The sequence below is a fragment of the Mixophyes fleayi genome, chromosome 2, assembly GCF_038048845.1.
Source record: "Mixophyes fleayi isolate aMixFle1 chromosome 2, aMixFle1.hap1, whole genome shotgun sequence".
Lineage (NCBI taxonomy): Eukaryota > Metazoa > Chordata > Amphibia > Anura > Limnodynastidae > Mixophyes > Mixophyes fleayi.
In genome coordinates, this window is record NC_134403.1 from 112,201,192 (window position 1) to 112,228,129 (window position 26,938).

General features: G+C 36.2%; 1 protein-coding gene across 3 annotated transcripts in view; it reads right to left on the reverse strand.

Annotated features, from left to right (window-relative positions):
* Nucleotides 1-302: 302 nt before the first annotated feature.
* KLF12 (KLF transcription factor 12) overlaps nucleotides 303-26,938 on the reverse strand; it is a 172,771-nt gene continuing 146,135 nt past the window's right edge. For all 3 annotated transcript variants that reach the window (XM_075199824.1, XM_075199823.1, XM_075199825.1), the window contains exon 6: nucleotides 303-9,291. In XM_075199824.1, the coding sequence (XP_075055925.1) occupies nucleotides 9,110-9,291 (182 nt within the window). In that variant the 3' untranslated portion in view covers nucleotides 303-9,109. The remainder of the gene's footprint in view (nucleotides 9,292-26,938) is intronic.

The window sequence follows — 26,938 nt, forward strand, 5'->3', positions numbered from 1 at the left end:
AATAACTGACAACTTATGCGACTGTCTGACTACAATAAAAATAGCATCTTCTTGACAGTTGTTTACAAATATACAACTCTTTGCAAGTAGGCCCATATCATGGTCTAAATTTGCAAGTACACCATGGGCGCTAGAGTAGTCACAATACGCGACCAAAATTAGATACACCACCTTGACTGATGGGAGAGTCCAAAGATGAAGCTTGGGGGGAGCTTTAGACATGTATCTGTTTAGGCTACTGGTTTTATATTGTAGTAAATGTATACATATCTGTTCCCAATCCAAACACACTCACAAATGCATTAAAGTCCTTCAGATATGTTATTTTTATTCTATACAAAATGATTTATTTACCTTCATGCCTCCATTCAAATAATTATACAAATGCATACATTTAAAGTGTTTAAACTATATTTCAGTTCACAGCTCAATCCATAGGAAAGTTGAATACAGAAAAGCAAAGCACCAACAAAATAGGTCTGAGACACTATTTAAAACAATAACACTTTTTCATCGAAGTCTTGGAGAAGAGAATTATTATCCTCTTACAGAATTTTAATAGGTCTCCCTTTTACAGTGTCATAGGGCAAAATCACCATAGTACAGTAAAAGAAAAAAATATTATATTTACAATACATACACTTTACATAAATACAAGAACAACACTTACATAATATTATTTAACTCAGAACAGAGGTTTTGCCTAAATTCTACTTAGTATATGATGCAGAGAGAAAACACAAGGGAAAAAATTAGGTGATTTCCATGATAGGTTAAGTTTGACTGTAATCATTAAAACGCTTCAATATAAAACAAAAGCATCTCAGGTGTATTAAACGCTTGCTTATGTTTGCAGATATTATACTTTCTGCTATCCACATCTATGTTATCAATGAGAATTATATTTGTGAGAGATTTTAAACTTTATTGCCAGGTCTGCACAAGGGATCGTACCTAAACTGTATACAACATAACTCCAGCTTCTGCCCCAAAAAAGTATGTTTACAATAACAGATAAACACAGTTCTAAATTTTAACTTTAATATCAATTGTAAACCTTTGGTAGGAGATATTTTTATTAAATGTTGAATATTTAAAGGAACTCTATGACAATTTTTATTAATATATCAGTTTCATATTGCATAACATTTATTATATGTACCTGTTATTATTACATTTTATTATCCATTCAATAAACATCTGTATATAAATTTATAGGGCCTGATTCATAAAGGTAAGTAAGGCAAAAAAATTAGTAATTTTTCTCCTGGACAAAACCATGTTACAACGCAAGGGGTGCACATTGGTTTATTATTTTGCACATAAGATAAATAATGCCTGTTTTTTCATGTAGCACACAAATACTGGATAGCATTATATTTACACTGAATTTTAAAGTTGATCTAGAACATTCCTTACCCCAACTATAAATCTGCCAGCATATTGTAAATTTGCCCCAACCCTCCAATGTAATATGGTTTTATGGTTAAGGTGCAAAGTTAATCATTTTTTTGCTTTACTCTCCTTAATGAATCAGGCCCATAGTCTCTAATTTAGAGATTTGGGTAAACTGAGAGTTATTAGCCTTGGTTGTGAAATTTAGTGAAAGTATGTATGTTCAGATGGTTTGATCTAAAAAAAAAGAGGTAAACCAGCATCCCAGTTTTTAATAAATAGCTTATTTTTCTTACAAACTGCACCCCCATAAAGGGTTGTCTCCTTCTAATACCTATCCCTCCCACAACATCACTTTAGTAAGAGTCCATCTTCTGGAACTCCCATGTCACCTGATAGGAGCTGCAGGGACCAGACTGATTTTTGTTGTATGATTAGAGCCATCCTGGAGTTGAATGTGGGATTTGATTTGAAATCTAATGACCAAGCTCCTGTTATTATAAATATACATACTGCACATTCACAGAAGATTTCAATCACCCTCCCAGGACAGTTTCCAGTTCTCTCCTGCATGGTCTAGCAGCTCCTGGAGGAATAGTTAATAAAGTGTGGGAGTTAACAAAAGTGGCCACAGGATGACATATCCCCAAACAGATGTTTGCAATGCATTTTTTTTATTTTTTAAATGTAATACTGACATGCACAGCCTGGACGTGTAATATTACAAATATCATAGATTTGAAGACATGTAAGAAAACATTAAATAATAGCAAAGAAAAATTACTAAATAAAAATGTTGATACTTTGATTCTGCTGTAACAATATCTTAGTGCCTCCTAATATATGCATATATTTTAAAAATATTTTTAACTAGTGACAAATAAGAACAATTTTAAGATCAACGACCAGCTACGGGCGGAAATGCACTTGTATATTTTTACTATATTGTTACGTTGTACTTATTTTTCCTGTCATAAATGGCGTTACTAAGTTACTAACTAGGTTGTTGTACATATTTAGCAAGTATGGGCGTTTATTACAGGGATTCAGTACTTGATACCTACGTAGATCAAGCCTCACCATCGTTACTTGTGCTTTCTCGAACAATAATAGTTACTTGTTAACTTACCAAATGCCACATAACTATTTATACAGGTTCGCTTGTGCTTTGTATGGTACTTATTCTCATGATTAGAATTTAAAAAAAAAAATGAAAGAAACTTCTCTGCAGAATTAATTATTGCAATTAGTGCAAATATGTCCTTCAATGTGATAAAGAGCCACACTTGCTTTCTATATACTCCTCCACCCATCAATAAGAGCTTTTGTCCCTAGTTTTCATAATTTCATAGTAAATTAGTTTTTAATGATGACTGTATACGTGTTAATTTTCAGTGGCGCATATTTATATGTAACAGCATGATGCAATATAACTAAATCAATCAATAGTATTATTGATATTTTCTAGCACAGATTAGACAAATGAAAGCTAACACTTGATTGGTTGCTGCAAGTTACAACACATTTGTGCAGATTGCAGCATGTAATTATATAATATTAATTCTCAATGGAACTAAAGTTAGTAAAATAAATGCTTGATTTCTATGTAAACAGAAGCCACTCTCTTCAGTATTTGCAAATCATTATGAATATATGTTAACTCAGATAACTGCTCTGAGAGTCAATATTATCTAATTTCTTTTTTCTTTTACTTCTTGGATTTTATTTGCATTATATTTACTGTTTTAACAAATCCAAATAATACTGTGAAAATCAACTTGGTGACCCATATTCTGCATTTAATGATCTCTGTCTGGGATCACATTGCAGTATTCCTTATATTATTCTATTTTATTGTTAGGTATCACTGTCCTCTAATTTATATTTTAATGACAAATAGGTGCATATTAGAAAACAAATGCATTTAGTATTTTTAGTGAGTGCTACAAACTAAATATGTTATTTATATGCTCTTGTACCTATACAAAAAAAAACCTCTCCTAAATATATTATTTCATATCCTTTAAGTGGAAGTGTAACAGCCACCAGATGTAATAACCACTCGGATTTCCTAGGGTTCAGTTTGGTAGTTAATGTTTTACTGAGAAATGCTGCTGCTACTTTAGCAACTAAAATAGGCCACTTATCGTTTGTCATTACACATTCTGAGCAATTACTTCTGAGAGCATACACAAAGGGCTGGCATAACTGTCACACTTTCCACAATATCTCTCATTTTAATGACGGAAACCTATTTATAACATGTAAACATTATTGAATAGATTCCATGTGTGCTGTTAGAGAAGAGATATGACGCAGCAATATATAACATTGAAATGAAATGCACATGACGCCTATGATTTATTTAATTAAACTGATGTATAAAGATGGTATCTAATTTCTTTTACACTGATGAACAAATTTTGCGTATGCTGTTCATTATCCATTGTGACATATTTTGCCTATAGTTAGGAATAAATTCATGTCACTTATTTATAGTCGGAGAATTCTTCCAAATGGATCATAAAATCTGCAGATACAACATGTTATAGCACAAGTAAATAGCCTATTGATATATTTTGCAAGTCTTGCTGAAAAGTCTGTTGATTTGTAAATTTGGTCATAAACAAAAGAAAATAACACTATATAATGTTCAGTTGTTTTCTAGTTTATATAAGGTAATCTACATATAGCTACATCTGATAAATAAACCTGATAAATCAATATACCAGATATATGGAAAAATGTACCCCCCAGTAATTTATAAGGACACTATCAGTGCCTAAGGAATACCCTGACCGTATAACAGCATGAGGGCACAGACAAGTATTTTACAGAAGTCAAGGATATTCAAGGTGACTTTAAATCTTTAATAGTTTATAGTAGGGGAGCATTATCCATTATAATACACAAGTTTTCCCTAAAGGGATGACATTTGAACACATAGATTACACCTACCCTGTCTACTGTACATGTGCAGAATGATAACTACACCTCCATGTAGAGTGTTAGCTCTCTGCCTTATAAAATAGAACACTACAGTTGTGCAATTATTCTGCACCCTTGTAATGCATTGGCGGGTGCTTTCGGTACTGCTGCTGGTATTATTAATGGTTTACTATGAGTAGATGCTTCCCTCTAACCAGGCGCAGGCTGGGAGAGGGAAGCCGGGGGGGCACACAGGCGGCCGCATCCCATGAAATGCATCCCCTGTCATGTTATGCGGCCGTGAAAATGTGCTACATTGCACCCAGGGGGGAGGGGGAGGGCGGCCGCCCGGCCTACCCCCCGGCCCTAATAGCGGTCTACCCCCCGGGCCAGCCCGCCCCTGCCTCTAATTGAGTCTCTGATGGGGGAATCCCAGCTGCACTGCTAACCAGTGGGAGGGAGGATGGTATTAAAAAGATTTTAGTGGACAGTCCCCCCTTAATATACCATATGCTAATTTATATAAACTATATTTTGCAGGATATAGACCAATGTGCTACAATTCTATAAATTATTATTTAATAATTAAGTTATTTTTAATTATCATTATCATTTATTTGCTAAAAAGCAGCGGACAGCAATACCTACTTCTGCAGACTGTGAAAAGCTGAGATGATTCATCAAACGGACTATCTTGTTTGTCACAATTAACAATTACTTTGCTTGATAGGTTTGATACATGTTATAGATAGCACCCTCTATCTAACAAATATGTCTTACAAACATAATTTAAAGAGTAATCAATGGAAGGGGAATAATTATTTGTAAACCTAATATGTAGCATAGTACATATTTTTCAATACAATACTAACGTAAAATATTGTTAATCAAACATTAGCATCATCACCATTTATTTATATAGCGCCACTGATTCCGCAGCAATGACTGTAGCTACTAGGCTTTGTACATCCAAATGTTTATAGAAACAGTTCATATTGCAGCACTTCTGTCCATGACTGACAGTGCATCCAACAGTTAATACTTGTGATACAAAAACACTGAAAGGTCTCTTAGTAATATGTTCTGTTTGCTGCTTGTTAACACTTATTGCTATGTAGATACACGTTGAAAAGTAGACAAATATTTGATTCCGGGGTCACACCAGTTTATCACATTTGCATCTGCAAAACATCATATATAAGCTTAATATCCTTTGATTGTAATCTCTCTCATGCAGTATGACGTTTGCCTATTTGTTCTTATTTCAAAGATGAAGACATGTGATAAAGAAAAAAACATATAACTGTTTAAGGGGAAATTGTTTTGTCAACGTATAAAGGTGTGCAGCACAAATGACTGTTACTGTATATGTAATAATGTTGGGCAGCCAGAAGGCGCATCATCAACTGTCTTTAACCACTACTGTATGTGCATATTATTTTATTAATTAAACTGGTCATATCTAAGTCCGCTATAAACACATTTAAATTAACAAATAATTAACAAACAATTAATTTGTGCTCGTTAATATTGTCAGACATGGCCTACTAACAACTCGATAATACTGTACACTTTTAGGACCCGATTCATTAAGGAAGTTAAGCAAGAAATTGAGTAAGTTTTCTTACTTAAGTTTTCTGGACAAAACCATGTTACAATACAAGGGGTGCAAATTGTTTTTTTATTTTGCACATAAGTTAAGTACTGTCTGTTTTTTCATGTAGCACACACATACTTGATAGCTTTATTTGTACACTGACATTAAAAGTTGATCTAGGACATGCTCTATCCCAATTATATATCTGCCATCACATTTTAAATTTACCTCCCTCTCCAATACAACATGGTTTTGCCAAGATTCAAAGTTACTCATTTTTTTGCTTTCCTTTCCTTAATGAATTAGGCCCTTACAGTGTAACAAAGAATTCAACTATCAAACAGCATGTCCATGTATTCCTCTGCAGTCTCTAAAATCATATATTCTATACTTCTAGACCTTTAAAGATTAGCAAACTGCATATATTAGATGTCCCAGCAGAGACATGCCGCCCACATGCTATATATCAGGTTGCAGTCACAATCTTCCCCTTTGCTGGGATTTGTCTTGTGTGGGCTAAATCTCTAGCCAGTCTTTCTGGTCAATATGCTTTATTCCCAAACATATGTGATGTGGGGAAACATGTGGGTGATTCTCAAAACTGGAATCGTTTTACTGTAAAGGGAAATGATCATCTTTATATATAAAGTACACAATAATCTGCTTCGGCAACACATCAAATAGTCTGATACGGAATAAAAGAGTTACGTTATTTAACTGTGTTATATTTATTTGAAATTGTGTCAATTAACCATTATAAATTATAATTGATGCCTGTATTTTGGATTAGCCTATAGTAAGTTTATTATTGTTATTGAGTTGATGTACAATGTGTCTTGCAGATTAAATATAATTATGATATATATACATACACCATAGGTTGTTGTATTGTTAGAGTATTCTATATGCAATGCTGGAATTTATATTGTTCAGTCTTTTAAAACAACTGACAAATTACAATAAAAGAAACAGTATAAATCTTTCAACAAACATTGGATCAACATTTAACAAATATACTATAAAATATTTCCTATAGTTTCTAGAGATGACCTTTTGTGCTTTTACTTTGTTTCACAATATGAAATACATAAGAAGAGATTTTGTACCTTATATTTTTTGTGCCATAAAAGTGTTTTGCAATGACTGATGATTAGAACGTTAAACTCATTATTCCTTATCTTTTCTAGAATGCTTTTGGGAGAAGTGGTTTTCCTGTTTATATTTTTATCTACTTAGTTTTGTCCTGTGCTTAATTATTCTTGTAAAAAGACGACTTGTTTTAGCGAGTCAGAACTACAACTAGGAGGCTTTACACATGAACTGCAATATCTCAGTGCAGGAACATCCTCACTTGACAGAAGCACACAAAACAAACTTTAAAACAATGAAACACATGTACTTGATACGGTTTTTAAAAGTCTTATGTACCGACATAAACATGCTAAAATGGATAGCTAATGTTTGAGTTCATTTATTTTAGGACCATAACCCTATGCGCCTTAAGGCTGGCTTGCTTAACATTGGTATACAAAGCATACATACAGCAGCAAAGCTAGCTAGCTGGCATGGCCATCGATTCTTGTTTGGCATTCATTAGTGTAGATGGAACATCTATGCTAGTGCATTATCAATATAACCATATTGCTTGAGAATAAACCAATACTATAATCAGGAATGATTACAACTTAATATTGTATAATACACTTTTTAAGGTAATGCCAAACAGAGTTTTCTGATATGGTATTTTAGATACAGACATTATATATCTATTAAATATTACAAAATAGATCTCAATGCATATAAATGACATGCATTCATTTGCTTTAATACTGGTATTGTTCATATGTATCAGTTTACTGAGATCTTATATGTCTTGCTTTCTCATTCAACAAATCCTATGCAGACACAGAACAGATTGCTGTATGACCAGGACAAACAGTGGGAAAGTAAAGCAAAGTACATTGCTTCATAGTTAAGAGCTGGTGAATATTCCCTTTATCGGAGAGGAAAAGCTTGTGACACATGGAACAAGTACAAAATATACCCGATCTGTAAAAGCCAGGCTCCAATACAATTCTATTCACATTGTATATTGTTATTATTTTCTTTTACCTTGTGCAGCCTTTCAAACTTAAACACGTTTTGGGGATAGGGATTTAATATCGAATATAGAATATTTAGACAAAGGCCTCCTGTGACGTGGTAAAAAATGTAGTTTAAGTACTTGATCTATAGTAAATCCATATAAGACAGTCATTATTGCTCTTTAGCAGCAAGAAGTGCAACCGTTCCAGTTTGTGCTTTCTGATTCCCCCAAAAGCCCTATTCAGGGGGGCAAGCTCTGCCATTGACCGCTATGTACATAATACCTCAAAGTGTATTATTTAAATGTGTGAAACAGAATACTGAGAGCCTGTGCAATTGATTTGTGATATAAATACAGGGAAATATAAGAAGGCTTTAGGCAAGGCCAAGTCAATTCACAAACACAAACAGTACTTCACTTAAGATACCGGCCTAAATACTTTCACAAACAACAAAGAAAGTGAAAAAAAAATCAGAATACTCAAAGGTGGAGTATGATGGTTTTTATGCCCGCTTCACTTGATGGAAATTATGAGTGACATCTCTTTACCATCGCAGTTATTGCAAAATCCCAGGTTCCGATGACGGACACTTGCCGAAGTTGCCAAAAGTTACCGTCAGACCTTCCTATACATGTACCTGTAGTTAATAGTCCACGATTTCACTGTCACTTTACAAAAACATGTCCCAGCAAAAACAAAACAAACAAACAAAAAAAAATCATTCAATCCAAGTTCTTAAAAACAATCTACGATACATTATTTTTGAAAATTAGGAGAAAATCTTTCAAAAAAGATCTGTCCGTATACAAGTGAAATGTACAATAGAAGCTATTTAAAGTGATGCAGGTCGAGACCTATAAAAAGTGCCTGTGTCCTCAGTGTGACAGTTTCTGGATCTGAGGTATGGCCATGTACTGGCGATTCCGTGTTTGGAGGAGATTCTTTAGAAGCTTGAGAAGCATGGCACTTCTTGTTTTATTCCTTCACTTTGTTTCACATGTGGGCGTCCTGCTTCCGTAACACTGTAGGTGGGATTCAGCCCTGCTGAATGTCTTGAAAAGAAAAGAACCAGCTTTTCTGCATGTTGGAACGGACTTTAGGCTCACACCAGCATGTGCCTCCGACGATGCAGTGCTAAATGATCAGAACGGGAGAAGCTGCGGTCACAGTCTGCACATTTAAATGGCTTTACTCCTGTATGTTTGCGGTAATGCCGTGTCAGTTCATCTGAGCGTGCAAACTTCCAGGTGCATCCTTCCCAGGTACACATGTACGGTTTTTCTCCTTTGCAAAAAAAAAAGAAGTGTTATTTGTTTTCAAAATATACATTGTCTTAACAAGGTGGCATATTTTTTTTAATAACTTTTTTTTATCGCAACAGCCAGGTCCAATCATTTCAATACTTTTAAGTGGTAATAAGCAAATATTACACTAAACCAATCTGTTACTTTGTACTTAAATTACCCCCACCAATCTGTTTCATGTGGCTAATACTGAAAATGTTCCATGATGGATAGAAAAACAGAAATCGATTCTTCCCCAATGATGGCCTCAACAAATAAATAAATAGAAGCCACATGTCAAAAAAAATGAAAATAATTATATGATTAAATTAAAAACAATGAACTTATATTTACATTTGTAGTTACTAATTTCCGATGCAGCAGCTGGGTGGATTGGGGGATTTTCCCATGGAAAATAATAAGTTTGTTATCAATTCCTCTCACTATAAAAAGACATGATTTTTGCCACATACACAGAAGAGGCGGAGAATGAGTTTCATATTATACTTTCAAAAAGATGCCCTCTGGTTCTCTTCTTAGTGACTCTGAGGCCACAGAGTGAGTGCAGTGCTAAACAAAGCCTAAATACTGGATTACTGTAATCTATCTTCCTACGAATTTGACTAATTAGAGGTAAGTTAATGTACTGGGCTGTGTGAACATAATGTAATTATGATCCACTGGCACAAAAAATAAGGTCACCACTCCAAGGAATGGAGAAACCATCTCTCAATAGGGAGATAAACCGAATGGCTTAGTTAAAACATTTGAAGTAATAATCTTTTCTGAGGTGCTATTAAGGAGGAGCAATTAAGAATTGAATGACTTTATTGATTATGTGGTGTGTTTGGGGAGTATGCCCTTACAATGATCAGGACCAGTGCATTATAAAATGCCTGCTCAATTCTACAGATTACTGCCAAGGTATTCTCAAATCTCTGAACAAATCTACATCACCCAAAGACACCAGATCCTGGGTTATTATTTCTACATGTAACATACTAATGTCTCTGGCAACCAGATGCTACCAAAAAGGTGTAATTGAGACCTCAGAGTTTTTCTAATACAAGAAAATCCAGAGTGATTCATTATAGGTTTTTAGTGCGGGAATCCACTTTTGGAATATTTTTTTTATATTTTAAACTTTTTATTATTTATTTAGATTTATTGGTTATACAGATAGTAAAAGCACTTTTGTATTATAACTTTATATGTTAGAGTAGTTGCTCAGATCCACAAAACACCTGGCCCGTCACTAAGAAAGAGTGACATGATTAAACCTAATACAGGAAGTTGCACAAACACGAGTTCCTGTATCATCAACAGACCATGTACCTCAGCTTCCCTATTGACATGGCCAACTGCAAATGAATAAAAACATATTTTGCCAAATAAGGAACCCGGACCAGAAAGCGAAGTGATCGTCCCTGCTGCCACATGGACATGTAGATGTATTTATGTGTGTATGTCTGTGTATATACAATTTTGTATATGTCTATGACTCTCATAGCCCCTTAGTGACTTCTCATATTTACAATATATGATTCTTACATCTCCCGATGTTCTTTTTCAATACCTTTATTGATCCTGTATATATCACTTTGTTTATCAAGTATAACCCTTTAATAATTAATTGACGATTAAACAATTGTTATGAGATAGTGGTGCAGTAATTGTAAAAACTTTACAGTTCTAATACATCCCTGGGAAATGTCTGGCAACAAGATGTAGACATATATATATATATATATATATATATATATATATATATATATATATATATATATACACAGGAATTTTAATTGCAGTTAGTTACTTGAGTAGATTTACTACAGGACTCATTATACAATTTGCGTATGTATATTGTAAAGATATTTTTAGTGTACTTAGAATTATGAAGTATAACATAAGATCTCTTATGTCATCCCAAATATGCTTTTATAGCCTTCCATAAAAGACAAAAGGGTTAGTCAAAACTCTACACAAAGCCAATGTCTTGTTTTACAATAAAAGTTTGGTTTCGGTTGCATTAAACACATTAGCTTTGTTTAACATATGTGCGGTTACTGTGTAATAAAAGCAAGGCAAACAGAGGCTGTTCCTTAGACCTGTCTCAGCACGGAAGTCTACAACTCAAATGACTTTTAAAAATGACTCTAAAATGCCTACCCACCAACACAAATACTACAGTTAACCTGAACCTGGCACCAATTTACAGGCACCGGCAAAAAAAATAAAATCAGATTCTCAGGCCTGTCACAATAGAGAAAGATAATATTTTTTAACATAAAGTTGTTCTACAGATATACGATGACTGGCGCTTTTAATGATGTTCTAAGTAGTAAAATCTAGTCACACACAAAGATTTGGCTCTTGGGCAGGGAGTCACAGAACTACAGAGCACAAAAACATTGTTAATTACATTTTGGGCCTATGCCTAAAAAACACGAAACCATAGAAATGTACAGGAATACCTGCAGGTGAAAAAAGACTAGGATATAATTATCAGACTTTAGAAATGAATGAGGAAGAAAAGAAATGTCAGCATACTTAAATAAGTAATGTAAAGTTTGGCCTGTATTAAGTGGAATATATAAAAAAAAAGTCAGAAAGCAATAATGTACATTTCTGGAAGACACACACATCTAGGAGGAACACAAAACAGAATATTTACTTATCAGAGTAATGTATGTAACTGATTCTCTCTTCAAATAATACATCTATTACATTTATTTTCATATCATTTTATATTATTGATGACAGTGTGCAGTAATTTAAGATTAAGTCACATCTCATTTTACAGGCTGCTTCCTTGACGTTATGTATAATTACTAGCAAGTCTGCAAAGCATAAATACATAAAAAAAAATCCCCCTTGTTCTTGTTTGTGCTCTGTTCACATACACATTACTGTTCAGCCTGTGTGGAAGTAGAACAGTACTATCATTTACCGTTCTCTCACAAATGAACTTCCATGCATTAAAGATGTAGTTCAGCATCGGGGACCAAAGGTAGTGTACAATGCCACTCCTTGTGACTGACTATAACTTTCAGTGCTGTCACTGTATGATTTATAGCAATGCTTGTCCCACACTCAGGACATCACTGCAATAAATCCTACATCACTTGATTCCCGCTCCCTTAGCGTTCTAAGCTGCAGCTGTCCTTGATACTTAGACACATGGTGAAGAATCTCCTATAGAAATGCTGGAAGCATCGATCACCAGAGTTTCCTGTATTACAGAGGTAATCTAGCGTCCCTATGCCCAAAAATATTTGGCCACACCTGTCAATTATTGAATTGAGGTGTGTCAATCAGACCCATTGCCAGAGGTGTATAAAATCAAGCACCTAGCCATGCAGTCTCCATTTGCAAATATTTGTGATAGAAAATGGATCATTCTGAAGAGCTCAGTGACTTCAAGTGTGGTACTGTGATAGGATGCCACCTTTGCAATAAGACGTTTTGTGAAATTTCATCCCTGCTGGATATTCCACAGTCAACTGTGATATTATTAGAAAGTGCAAGCGTTTAGGAATAACAGCAACTCAGACACCAAGCGGAAGACTACGTAAAATCACAGTGCAGAGTCAACAATGGCTAAGGCGTATGGTGCGTAAAAGTCGCCAGCGCTCTGCTGATTCCACAGCTCAAGAATTCCGAACTTCCACTGGCATTAATGTAAGCAAAAAATCTATGCGGCGGGAGCTTAATGGAATGGGTTTTCATGGCTGAGCAGCTGCATGCAAACCTCACATCACACTAATGCCAAGTGTCGGATGGAGTGATGTAAAGCACACAGACATTGGACTGTGGAGCAGTGAAAATGTGTTCTGAGGAGTGATGAATCATCTGTTTGGCAGAGACATGGACGAGTCTGGGTTTGGAGGATGCCAGGAGAGCGTTTACCTGCCTGACTGCATTATGCCAACTGTGAAGTATGGTGGAGGAGGGATAATGGTATGGAGTTGTTTTTCAAGGTTTGGGCTAGGTCCCTTATCTTCAGTGAAGAGCAATCTTAATGCTTCAGCATACCAAGTCATTTTGGACAATGCTAAGCTTCCAACTTTGTGGCCACAGTTTGGGGTTGGACCTTTTCTATTCCAACAAGACTGTGCCCCGGTGCACAAAGCAAGGACTACAAAGACATGGTTTGATGAGTTCGCTGTGGAAGAACTTGACTGGCCCACACAGAGCCCTGAACACAACACCAATGAATGGGCACAAATTCCCACAGAAACACTCCAACCTCTTCTGGAAAGCCATCCAAGAAGAGTGAAAGCTGTTATCATTGCAAAAGGGGGACCCGCTCCAACTTAAAGTATATGTATTTGAATAAAATGTAATTACAATCCTTGTTGACATAATGGTCAACCACCTGAATACTTTTGTCCATATAGTGTTTATGCACACAGTAGGTCTGATCCATGTTCGGACAGTTTATTTATTTTGATCAAATAGCTCTGCACATGCTCAGAAATTGCTTTACGCCAATGAATGCAATTGCATGCATTTCATGCCCGAGAGCAACTGATATTGATGGGGCAATGTACAGTAAGGACTTGCCAAGGGCATGCTAATGCAGATGCGGCCACATACTTTCAATCAATTAACTTATTTCACAAGCTGTTGAATGCAGTTAATTTTTGCATACCACATAGACATTAAATCATACCACCCAACATTCTATGTTTGGTAGTCGAGATACAGTAATTCTGAAAAGGAAGCATGTTGCATTGGGAGCATGGAAGTGTCACAAACCCTAGCAGAAGGCCACCAGTGAACAGAAAAAAGTTTTCCTGGAGGAGGGAGGGGAGGGGGGGGGAAAGGGTCTTCACTGGGGCTCCCAGAGCAGCCCCGGCATGGTAAATTGCAGAAGTAATACATTATCTATCAATCATTATATATCGATTTGCAGCGATACATAATGATTGGAACTACTGTTTAATAATATATACACCCTTACATCTTAGAAAAAGTCTACACTGCACATGACATTCTATAAATGGAAATAATCAATAAGCAGGAACACAACTGAGATGCAATAACCTTATTAATAGCAGTAGCGAATTTAAGAGTACACATTACAACCTTGTTGAACAGGATTGCATGTGCAATCAAAGTGAGGTTCTATATATTACATTCTCCTGAAGATGTGGAAGATCAAAGCATTGAATAAGGCGAAAAAAATATCACACAAAAGTTCATCTGCACTTCAGAGTTTTAAATTCATATTTATTTATCTTAAGTAGAATATAGCAATATTTGGTCAACATCAAAGATCACAGCTAATCATTGATTTGATATGTTATTATATGTGATGCTTAGTTGTATTTGTATATACAATAGGCGTGATTCATCAAGGCACATATCTGCCGATTTTGTACGTATCGTACCCAAAATCACTATGCACCTGCCCAGAGCTTGGCCATATGCAGCAACATTTAATGCATCTTCATCATCTTGCATGCCAAACTCGAGCACATGCAGCCACGTCCAAATTAAGCTTTGGGTATCTTGAAGTTACTTGTTTTCCTGTCGTATCTCTTACTCCAGCTACAGGGCTGGTCTACGTCCTGAGTATTAGTGATGACAGCCTCACAAACATGCTATAACATGTGTTTGCAATCAGGAGCAATTGTAAAAATTTATTTTATGTTTAGCAGACATTAAGATCATCCTAATAAATGTATTTCAAGAAAAAAACTAATATAAAAAAATAAACATTTTTTTTAAAAAATGTTTTGCCATTAATACTTATATTATTAACAGGTGACAATAATTCTATAGGGGTTATTTTTCTGTGCATTCTTTTGTGAATGTATATTACCCATTCCGGTAACATGCAGTGTCTTGCGTAGTAGCGCAGAACAGACCTACACCTGAATTTATCAGTGCACGTATCGTCAGATCCATTCCTTGTTGAATTCAGAAGTACGCAGAGATGATTTATGTGCGGTTTAAAAACAAATGCACATTACACTCAGTATGTGCATGCCTTGATGAAGCATGTCCAATGTGTTTTCATTTTAGAATGTTCTGGTATACATTTTGGGTTTATTGTTAATACATATGTGGAATTCAGAGCACACAAATTTCTTAGCTTTTCCGCACACCCGTCCTTATCCTAGATTTTTTTTTAAATATAGCATTTTGCACTTTTCTCTTTTTAATCAATTAACTACACTTTAACTATTATTCCAGAATAGTATAATGGGGAATTATACTGTTTGCTATTTAATAGTTTTTTCCTTAAATAACAAAAACTGATAGAATGTAAGGAATAAGTGATGCCCAAGCATAGCATATGCATGCTTAATTCAACAGGGACACCAGTACAATGTAGACATTGCCGTCATTTTATGATAATTTCCCATGAAAGGAACATACATAGGGGTAAGAAAGTTGCAGTGGAATTTCGTGCAAATCAAGTTCGAGTTCCGCTTCTGCTTTGCTGTTCCAAGGAATGACTATTGCACACTGAATTTGAAAATTCTGCATTTCGCACAATTTATTGTCTATAAATAGAACTAGAATGACAATGATTTCAACTCACTCTGATCCATTGAGGAATGGGATGAATGTTTGGGCAGAACAAACATTATAGGTGAATACCAGGCAGAACAAAATTGGTAGGGGGAGTTCTGAGTGATACAATTAAGGCCAAATTTCACGAGAGAAACATGACAGTAAATGTCCAAATATGTACGAGGGGGAATATTCCGCAGAATGGATAGGAACCCTTTGCCCATCTCTAGACATATGTATACTAATTGCTCACTCCTAACATGTTCAATATGCACAATAAATACAAATAACATAACCGTACCCAGGAGCGGCAGGCAGTAAAGGCAGCAGTCATGGGTACAAACACATTTGGGGACATAGAATTGGTGTGCAGATACCTGACAGGCTTTATTTTAATGCAGGCGGTTTAATCAATGGTTTATTAATAACTAACTGTATTTAACATGAAGGATAAAATGAGTCAATGTGTTGTAATTTGCCTTACAGTTATAAAAACATTGGCTTTTGTAAATGAGGTTGAAATAAAAGTCTTCCAGTGCCAGCCTTTTATTCTTTTAAACTTTGTGGTTGCTCTTCTTATTTGTGTCTTTCTGACTTAACTGAGGAGAAAAATCCTTGAATAGTGTAACACACCTTATTTATAATATCACATTTTAAGCTTTGCTAATTATTTGGGTCCAGAGTCTACTTATTTTAAACCTATTTATATATACTGTATATATATGTCTGAGCAAAATAGTTTCAGTCCACAGTTAATGCGGAAATATAGAAAAATGACATTGGCCAGTGGTATATACTATATAATATCATCATCATCACTTATTTATATTGCGCCAACATATTCCGTAGCGCTTTACAATTTGGGACAAACATAATAAACTAATAAACAAACTGGGTAAAACAGACAAAGAGGTGAGAAGGCCCTGCTCACAAGCTTACAATCTATGGGACAATGGGAGATTGACACATGAGGTTAAGTCTACATTTTGCATTTTGGCCCAGCCAGATTGCAAAGGTAAAAGTGACTCATAAGCTAAATGATCCCGTCACACAACAATGTTGATCAGGGGGTAGTTGTCTTGTGTGAAATTGTGTAACAGGCTAAAGGTAGCGAGGTTAAGAGGGTGGCTTAGGAATATTATAAGCTTGTCTGAAGAGGTAGGTTTTCAGAGAACGCTTGAAAGTTTGTAGACCAGAGGAGAGTCTTACTGTGCGAGGGAGAGAATTCCATAGAGTGGGTGCAGCCCGAAAAAAGTCCTGTAACCGGGAATGGGAGGATGTAATGAGGGTGGATGAGAGGCACAGATCTTGTGTAGAATGGAGTTCCCGAGTTGGGAGATATTTTGAGACAAGAGAGGAGATTTATGTTGGTGCAGCTTTGTTGATGGCCTTGTAGGTTAGTAAAAGTATTTTATATTGGATTCGGTACAAAAGAGGCAGCCAGTGTAGAGACATACAGAGTGATTCAACAGAGGAATAATGATTTGCAAGGAAAATCAGTCTTGCCGCAGCGTGCAAAATAGATTGTAGGGGTTTGAGTCTGTTTTTGGGAAGACCAGCAAGGAGGGAATTGCAATAGTCAATGCGGGAGATGATAAGTGCATGAATTAAGGTTTTTGCAGTGTTTTGCGTGAGATATGTGCGAATTCAGGAAATGTTCTTTAGATGTATGTAGCAGGATTTAGATATAGAGTCAATGTGGGGAACAAAGGATAGGTGTGAGTCAAGGATTACACCTAGGCAGCGAGCTTGTGGGGTGGGATTTATGGTCATGTTATCAACAGAGATAGAAATGTCAGGTATGCTCTTGTTGGTGGGTGGGAATATTTTTAACTCTGTTTTAGTAAGATTAAGTTTGAGTTGGCGAGAGGACATCCAAGATGATATGGCAGAAAGATAGTCAGTTACACGGGACAACACAGATGTCGAGAGATCAGGAGAGGATAGATAGATTTGGGTATCATCCGCATAGAGATGATACTGAAAGCCAAAGGAACTTATTAGATTTCCAAGGGAAGCGGTATAGATAGAGAACAGCAGAGGACCTAGCACTAAGCATTGTGGTACTCCAACTGATAGGGGAAGTAATAGTGAGCTTCAACAAATATATTACGCAGCAAGTGAACAGTCAGTTCTTGAAGTTAATGTGTAAGAAACAAGAAATATGGGCAAGCGTAGGGCTCTGAGTGCCTTTGACAATGGCCAAATTGTGATGGCTTTGTGACTCGGTCAAAGCAGCTCCAAAACTGCAGGTCTTGTGGGATGCTCCTGGTATGCATCTGGTAGTAACTACCAAAAGGAATGAAAAATGGTCCAAGGAAGGACATCCAGTGAACTTGTGACAGGATCTTGGGCGCCCAAAACTTATTGATTTGTGTGGGAAGTGAAGGCTAGCCTGTTTGGTCCGAACCCACAGAAGAGCTACATAAAAAAAAGACACATAAATAGCTAAAAAAACGGTTTACCATCATTTGGGAAGACTGGGGTGAATATTGTTCAGTGTGACATTTCCAAATTGTAAGAATAGTTATGAGAGTCACACACAAGGCTCAGTCGTCTAAATAATCTAGACCCCCTGCAACTGGCAGCCCTGATCTACTAAACATATCCTGTGCTGAAAGATTCTGTACTATATTCAGTGCCATCTAAGTATGATCGTCAGAAGCTTCAAGAAGAAGCAACTTTTTATTAAAATATATATTTATAACATGTTAACATTTAATTTCCTTTATGTTTCTAAATTACTTTTAAAAAAACATTTTTTTGTGTGCTTTGTAAACTATGTAAGCTGCTATTAGATAAGTACAAAACTGGATCCAATAGTTTAACTGAAAGGGGAAATCCAATAAGGGAAGAATGCTGGGAGATGACAAATCTCAAGACTGAAGAACTGAAGCCAGGACTTTCTAACAGCTAGTGGGGGTAGTTGTGTTAAGGGCATGTGGTACCTGACACATGGACATAATCATTATCAATTACATACAGGGTGCCACAAAACTGCAGCAACATACAGTGGGTAAACAGAACAAAAGCAATATGGGCACATGAGAAGGGGGGAATGGCACTGTTCATGAAAGCTTACAATCTAGTGGGTAGTAGGCTGAGAAAGAGGAGGGCATCACTCATTTTAAACTATTTCCCACAAATCTTATTGATTGGACTAAAAAGAAATGTGAGAATGGATGCCATGTTTACTCCTAATAATGTTGATCAACCTAGGCTAGCTTGGATAGAGCACAAGTTATATAAATCGCAGGATGCCTCCATCTGATTCATACGGTAAATTGGAAAGAATCTTACCAGTTTTTGACGTATGATGGTTAGGCATTATAGTGAAATATTCCTCATGATCGAGGCCTAGAAGCAGTTGGTTATCACATAAGAAAAGATGGAGGATTAAATGCTGAGCTGTGTGACTTCATATTGTCAGCAATAAAGTTTATTTTGGACCACAATTTTTTTGTTTTTGACACCCAATATTATTAACAGACACACAGCACAGCCATGGGAACCAGGTTCACCCAGAGCTACGCAAACCTCTTTATGAGACTCTGTGTGGAGGAATACATATGGGGTCCAGGGTTTGGGGCAAGCCTGGTTCTCTATGGAAGATTTCTTTTTCATTTGGGATGGTGATAAAGACTCGACACATACATTTCTATCACATTTAAATGACAATTTTGGCACCAGGTTCACAGGTCATCAGGACCCTGTACGTATTAATTTCTTAGATGTCGCACTGTCGGTGAGGGACATTAACATTAATACAGAAACATACGAAGAGTGTGGACACATTTAATTACCTCCACTATAGGAGCAGTCATGCTAGAAAATGGAAGGACAATATTCCAAAAAGCCAGGTCCTGCGATTTCAAAGGAACTGTTCCCTAGCGGAAGATTTTGATAGACAAGTTGATGTGCTCTATCTTTCCTTTTAACTACAGAGATATCCGAAACCAATATTAGATAGAGCCTTGAAGGAGGTTAAGTCTATGAATCATAAAGATCTTTTAGTCCATAGGAAGAAAGGTGTAAAGTATATGGATGACAAATCTATGGTCTTCGTAACCCAACATAATATGTATGCATCAAAGATTAGAAGAATCATTGACAAGAATTCTGCTATATTGGAGCATGATGATCTCATAGGTATTCATATCAACAGGTGGAAAAACATTGTTTTTAGAAGAGCTAGAAGTCTGAAAGAAAATTTGTCACCAAGCTTTTTTAGAAATAAGAAAAATGTAAAAGCCCTAATAAGTACTACGAATAAGCCTGCTAATTGGTTAGGTAGGAGACCTAATGGGTGCTACGGTGGACAGAATCGTTGTATAACATGCAATTTTATAGATCATGCTAGCCATGAATTCTTCTCTTTTGTCTCTAACAAACAATTTTCAATTAATAATATTTTGGATTGTCGTTCCAGCTATATAATTTACCCCATTAGTTGTGGTTGTGGTATGCAATATGTAGGGGGAACGACAAGACCTCTACATGTACGTTTACTGGAACATCGTTGAAATATGTTAAAACAAATCAAAACCCATAGCATATCCAATCATGTTATCATATGCCAGAATGGGGATATTAGGAATGTGAGAATTAAGGTCATTTGAACAACATGGTTTAACAAACAGAGGGTGGTAGAAGAGAGGCCTAGTGGATCTTTAGGCTCAAGACCCTTATGCCTCAAGGATTAAATGACATGATTAAACTTAATAATATTTAAGAAAAGTCCCAGTTGTATGGGTTTACTCTAAAAATAATGTGACCAATTTTAGATAATTCCAATGTTATCCAACCGTAAATAAATATAAATTTTAGGTACGCTCCTCCATATATTTGTTAGTGGTACTATGAGAACGTGTATAATATGTTTCCCTGTAATTGCTGGATAATAAATTGAGCAAATCAGAGTTTAGTAGATATCTCTATTTGATCTATCTTTTAATTTTCATTTGATTTCCATCTAATTACTTATGGGATTTGGATCTTTTTCTTTAATATAAGTATCTATCTGCCACAGATGTTTAAATTGAGCATAATAATATGCACGTTGTTTATCTAATGTTTTTCTTTATGGGTAGTATGGTGATCATGTATGGGTATCTTGTAGCATCCAACAATTAACATTTATATTCATATATTTTTATATATATATATTTTATATGTTTTTAATATTTACTTGAATACCCATTTTCTAACTACCTAATACATGACCTATCCATACATACTCCATGTAATTATATATTTATTATTTTGCTATATGTATGCTGAATACTAATGTGATTATGATTTATTGTTTATCAGCATTAATTATTTTGTGTTAACATATATTTAAAGACATTATAGTGTCTGCATGTTTAACGACTGATAGGTATATTTACGAATTAATGTACCAGTCAACGCTAGATGGTACCGTAGTTGCTATTTTATATATGGGTTTAGTTGTAGAAATAGAGATCTGCTGTTTGATACATGGATAATGTTTACATATCATATGACTGGTCAATACCAGGTGGTTGCTTAACAACATTTTTTGACATATAATTGGTGACTATGCCATGAACATATAAGTTCCGTTGCAGGATATATAAGGGATGCCTGGACCATTGAAACTTTACCTCTGATGAAACCTTCCATAGAAGGGGCGGAGAAACGCGGCGTGAATCTTCTTTTCTTTTTTTGTATATACACGTGTTTTTATTTGGCGAGACACCAAATCAATATTGGAGTACTGAGTTTCCTTTGCACTACATGGCAACAGCTGCACTAAACCCTGGACAAAGGCTCCAAGGAGCATACCAGGAGCGACAACCAGTCCCTGTAAGGTACCGCAGAGTTTTAACTGCTAAAGAAGAGACATTTGGTATATATAGTGTTCTTAGGCTCTATTCTATTACCACTGGATTCAACCCCTTCAGAGGACGTAATTATGTGGGCTGGCTCACATTGAGTTTTTGCATGGGGGCTAATTATTGTAAATAGTCCTCAATTCTTTGACACCTGTGGACATAGGGTTTCTATAGTTGTTTACAATAATGCTTCCTTTCTTCCAATATTTTAACTGTATATTTAGATGCTGAACTGATACGCTGAGCGTTCATGATTATTTTATATATTCAGATCACAATAAACATGTTGTTATAGGATTAATCAACACTGCCACTTATTCTATTTTGGCTATTGCTTTGTTTAACAAGACACAGTACTTGTTAATGTGGAGAGCTGCAGGATGATCTTGGACATCCTTTCTATATATCCTGCTAAAAATAAGATTTATTTGATTTTATATTACTATTAATTTTTAACTAGCGCCTGAAGGTTTGTTTTCTTTCTGTTGCTAATTTTTAAACATTAGTTTACTATTTTAAAAATTACAGCATTGGTGTACCTGATCTTGTTGAATGGATAATCAAGCTATAATATATAATTTAGTTTAAACTGGTTTTGCTATTATAGCAAGGCCAGCATTTCACAGTTTACAGCAGCATTTTTCACTTAGCAACAGTGTTCATCGATGACCATCTTATCTTATCACAGTGTATCTCAGGGCTTAAAATCACAGCACAGTCTATAGGTGTACAGTATATGTATAGGAATGACATTTGCTATAGTACTGCGTTGAATTGTAAAGTAATGCAGTTTATTAACCACTAAAACAAATATAAAAGTTAATTCAAAATTAAAAGCCATGGGACATACATGACAGACACAGAAAATGTTGTTATCTACTCCACTGCCAGCTAATATGATCAGTTTTCTAAGCACTGGAAGTTTCCCTGTATTGTTCTGTAATAAGGCTGTTGAGTAATCTATGGCCCTCTGTAATCCCTGGCCTTTATAAAAGTGAGGTTTTTATTAAAAACAATCATTTTAAAAATGACCTAGTTGTGCCAATTTCCCAAATAAATGGATTAAATTCTGTAAATTTGTATGTGTTAATAAAAAACAACTAATAACATTTTCTGTTTTTGAATTTTGTTAACATTGTGAAGATAAATTTGATTGGTCCAAATCTATTAATTAATTAATAAAAAATAAATTAAAAAAAACCTAATAAAAGTAGTATTAAAAGATATGTCCATCCAGAAATCCGCCCTCAAACAATTCGCAGACCTGTGTGCGCAGTCCGGGAGTACCCCTGCTCCCTGGTTGTTGACATAGGGAGAGGACTGACGCATAAGTGGCATAGTGAGTACTGCTAAACTGTGGGGAAACTGCCAAAAAGCTTTATTTTTATTTTTTTTATTCAGTGCATGTTTAAAATTACTTAAGTTTCATTATACTGGTCTTTCAAAGTTAATACTGCTCCTGATTATTAAACTACATATGTGATAAATGAACCATTACATGATTAAGCTCCAAAGGTTGGGTCAAAATGGACATCTACAAGGGCTAAAAAGACACTAGCTTTGTCCTCTCTATCCCTATAGATTACACTGGAGATAATTTATGAAAGGGCAGCAGAGGCCCACGGATTTGCACATCATGACTGTGGCATCTATGGGCAGGGCCGCCATCAGGGGAGTACGGGGGGTACTGTTGTACCGGGCTCGGGCTCACCAGCGGGCCTGGTACAACAGCGCAACACATACTTATCTGTCACAGGCAGATCACATGATCGCAGGGGAACTGATTCCTCCACCCCTGCGATCGCATTCTGGTGCCTGGTTGTCTCAGTGACAGCCAGGCTGAAGACAGAGTAGCGGAGACCAGCGGACTGCAAGACAGCGGGCCCCCAGGTAAGTATGTGTTGCGCCGTTGCTCATGGGGGGAGGGGGGGGGGCGTACTGGGCCCCATGATTTCCGTCTATGGGAAGCGCAAATCTTTGTAATAAAGACATTCAAATGTACCATACCGACATGTGTAATAAATAAAGTCCTGATATGTCCTCACTCTCATGATATAAGACTTAAATGAGGCTAGTCCAAGCAGTATTGCAGTAGGTGGTAGTCCTAGGCAGAACTGTTTTACTACATGCATTTCCAGCCAAATACACAATCCTGTAAGAGCAGGATATGGACATTCACCTTGTTATAATAAGGGAAGATAATTAAGGATATTTGTGTAAAGTGAAATGAGCTGAGTGCACAAACATTCAACCGTTCATACATGACCTTTCAGTGTTTTAGTTTAGAACCTAAGAAATGCATAACGGCAATGGAAAACAAACGCATAAATTAAGTATCTAAAGCTGAAGTCAATTTCAGAAACAGGAAAAGCGCGCAAACATATATAGCAGCAGATTGTTAGAAATACTTATCATTTGACATTGGAGAAATACAACAATGGAGTAGAAGGTACAGTGCAGCCTTAATTCTCTTTATTGTTTTGTGGTTTCTCAATTATTTATTTTAAATGAAAAAGAATTTAGAGCATTTCAATCTGTAACACATAATATAATAATTATGAACGTACACTATAAAACGGGAATGAAAGCTTTTGTAATTCAAAAACACTGTGGTTTTCTTTAATCTTAAAAAAGAAAGATTTAATTGAACAGGTTATTGATTTTTTTTCCATTATAAATTTGAAAAGCTGGCATATAAACAGTGACATGTAAGTTTAAGAGATCCTTCTCATTGATTGGCATGGAATTTATAACCTCAAAATGACTATATAACCCCAGGCATTCACAGCATTGTGTATTTGCCTAATAGTGTTTGATGTTTTCAGAAAAAATAGCAATGATGTAAGAAAATTAGATCAAACAAAATAATTAAAATAAAAAACCCTATTGTTTCAAATTCTGCCAGTGTTACACATCATATTTTGTTCTACTGCACCATCTTGTGGCAGAAGCAGAATTTGCAGTTGCAAAATTGTAGCTACAGGCTTCAAAGTTAACATCAGAATACTAACACAATTTGCACGGCACCAGCCTACTCAGAGGTGTAACAACATTACACCCCCCCCCCTCCCCACACACCTCATAGCAATATATTTTGCTCCTTTATGAATAAAAACACTTCTAGTTAAACATTAATGTTGTTGTTCCATTCCCTAAGAAGAGCCCCGGGAACTGCATGCTGAAGCAGCTTTTCCCAGGGAGCCTCCATTTCCGTGAAACAGCGGCTTATTCATCTGGTTAAAAACTTTAACCAGTTTAATATGAACTGCCATGGCAGGGCCATGTGACAAACAGCAGAGCTACAATCAACTATATAGACACACTGGGGGCATTTTTAGAGTGTCTGCATCTCTCTCTCTCAAATTGTGACCCGAAGATGCAGACATCTGCCCCTGTTTACCAAGGCCAAGGAACAAATGCTCCTACTGCCCTCCACATCACTACATCGTGGCAACAGGACAGGGATGAGGCAAATAGTAGCAGTTTAAAACAGAGTAAAGAGATCTGTGTTAGCATTATCTAAGGAGGAAAGGTTTTGGGATGATTTAATTTCAGGATCAGTGATGTGTCAATCAGCCACAGGAAAGACAGCCGAGCAGATACTTTAGACCCTTTCCAAGCAGACAGCAGTACATTTTTCAGAGCTGTCGTTCTACTGCTTCTTCTACACCGCTGACTTCTCTATTTCATTGTGGTAGCACCGATTCCTGTTTACCAGGCAACCTACGTATTTAGGCTAGGCCTTGCAGCCCTATTCAGTAAATTCCAGCCACCTGGAAAAGCACTGACAGTAACTTGGGTGTATTTTCAGGCCTTTGAGGAATCCAATTGGCTTGAGTGATAGTGAGGGTCTGCAGGTGCTCTGTCTGGCTTTGTTCATGTGGTAACAAGCAATGTGCTGGGGCTCTGCTGATACTATATTTTCACCCTTTATATCATGCACTGTCACTCTGTCGGCATTTGCACAATGGCAGTTGCCATGTGTAATGCCATAATGTTTTGTACTGGAATATTGCTATACCTATGAGTTGGTTAATGTAGCAGTGTAGCGTTACAGCGGTGGTATATTGCCAAGAGAGTATTACTGTACGGTCATGTTGCTGCAGAGATAGTCGATCCAGTGGTATTATATTCATTACTATGTTTAAATGGTGTGGTTGGATTGTGTTTACTGGTATTCTTAAAATAAAAGGAGTAAATAATGATGTTACTGGTTAATGTTATTTGATTGTAAATACTGTTCTGTGCACTACTATAATAGTACTATGTTACGGTGTGATTTTACTGTAGTAATATTTTACGGTTGCAGCCATTGTGCAGTATGATATTAAAGTAATCAGTGGTCGAAGTGGGAATTTAAAAATGCAGGTATGGAAATTTAAATGAAAGGCTAGAGGCTAGGTAGATCTCCAAAAGCTTTTGGGGATTTTGAAAGTGTAATATTAATTTTAAATGCATTTTTACAGTATATAGTATAATGTAAAACATATTTAATAATGCAAGGCTACCCACCCTGTGTCCCTAACCAATCCTGTTTCTTCAGCTCCCCCCTATGTCTTCCTTGTAACCCTTCAACTTTCGCTTATCTGTTATCTGTCCACTCTACCCATGTGCCCCTATTGTCATCCAAGGTATCTCACACTTTCTCTCCCCACCTTCTTTCCTCTGTGCCTCACCCCTGCTGCTCTCACCCTCGTACTTACCCCTGCTCCTCTCACTATATCTCTGCTCCCATATATTTATATCTGCCCTGCTCCTATACTTCACTATCACTAGTGATTTCAGAAATATATAATAAATGTTTTAGATTTTCCCATATTTTTGTATAAGTGGCCAGTGCGGGGACGTGAGATATGTGTTTGTGTGTGTTTGTAGGTGGAGATGGGGGAATGTTTTCTTTTAAGCCAAAATGACATAAGGCTAAATATAGGACATACTACTAATTATAGGTTCCTGACACCAGCTGAGAAAAAGTCAAATGTTAGGCCACTTATTTGCTTTTATTAGTATGTCACCTAACCTGTTCTTGCAGTTTTCACTACCAGCGACTGCTGGTGTCTTATGCTCAGGTGCTGCCTATCTGGATCCTGGAATGTTGGTGCCCTATGTGAAAAAAACAGATATTGAAAACCCCAGTGTTAAATCAATAACAACCAGGTTTTATAAGTAGGCCTCCCTCCGTGCAACCAGCCCTATTAAATTAGATAAAATTAATACGTTCACACTTAATAAAGAGACCTATTTCCTTCCAACCAGCCCTGA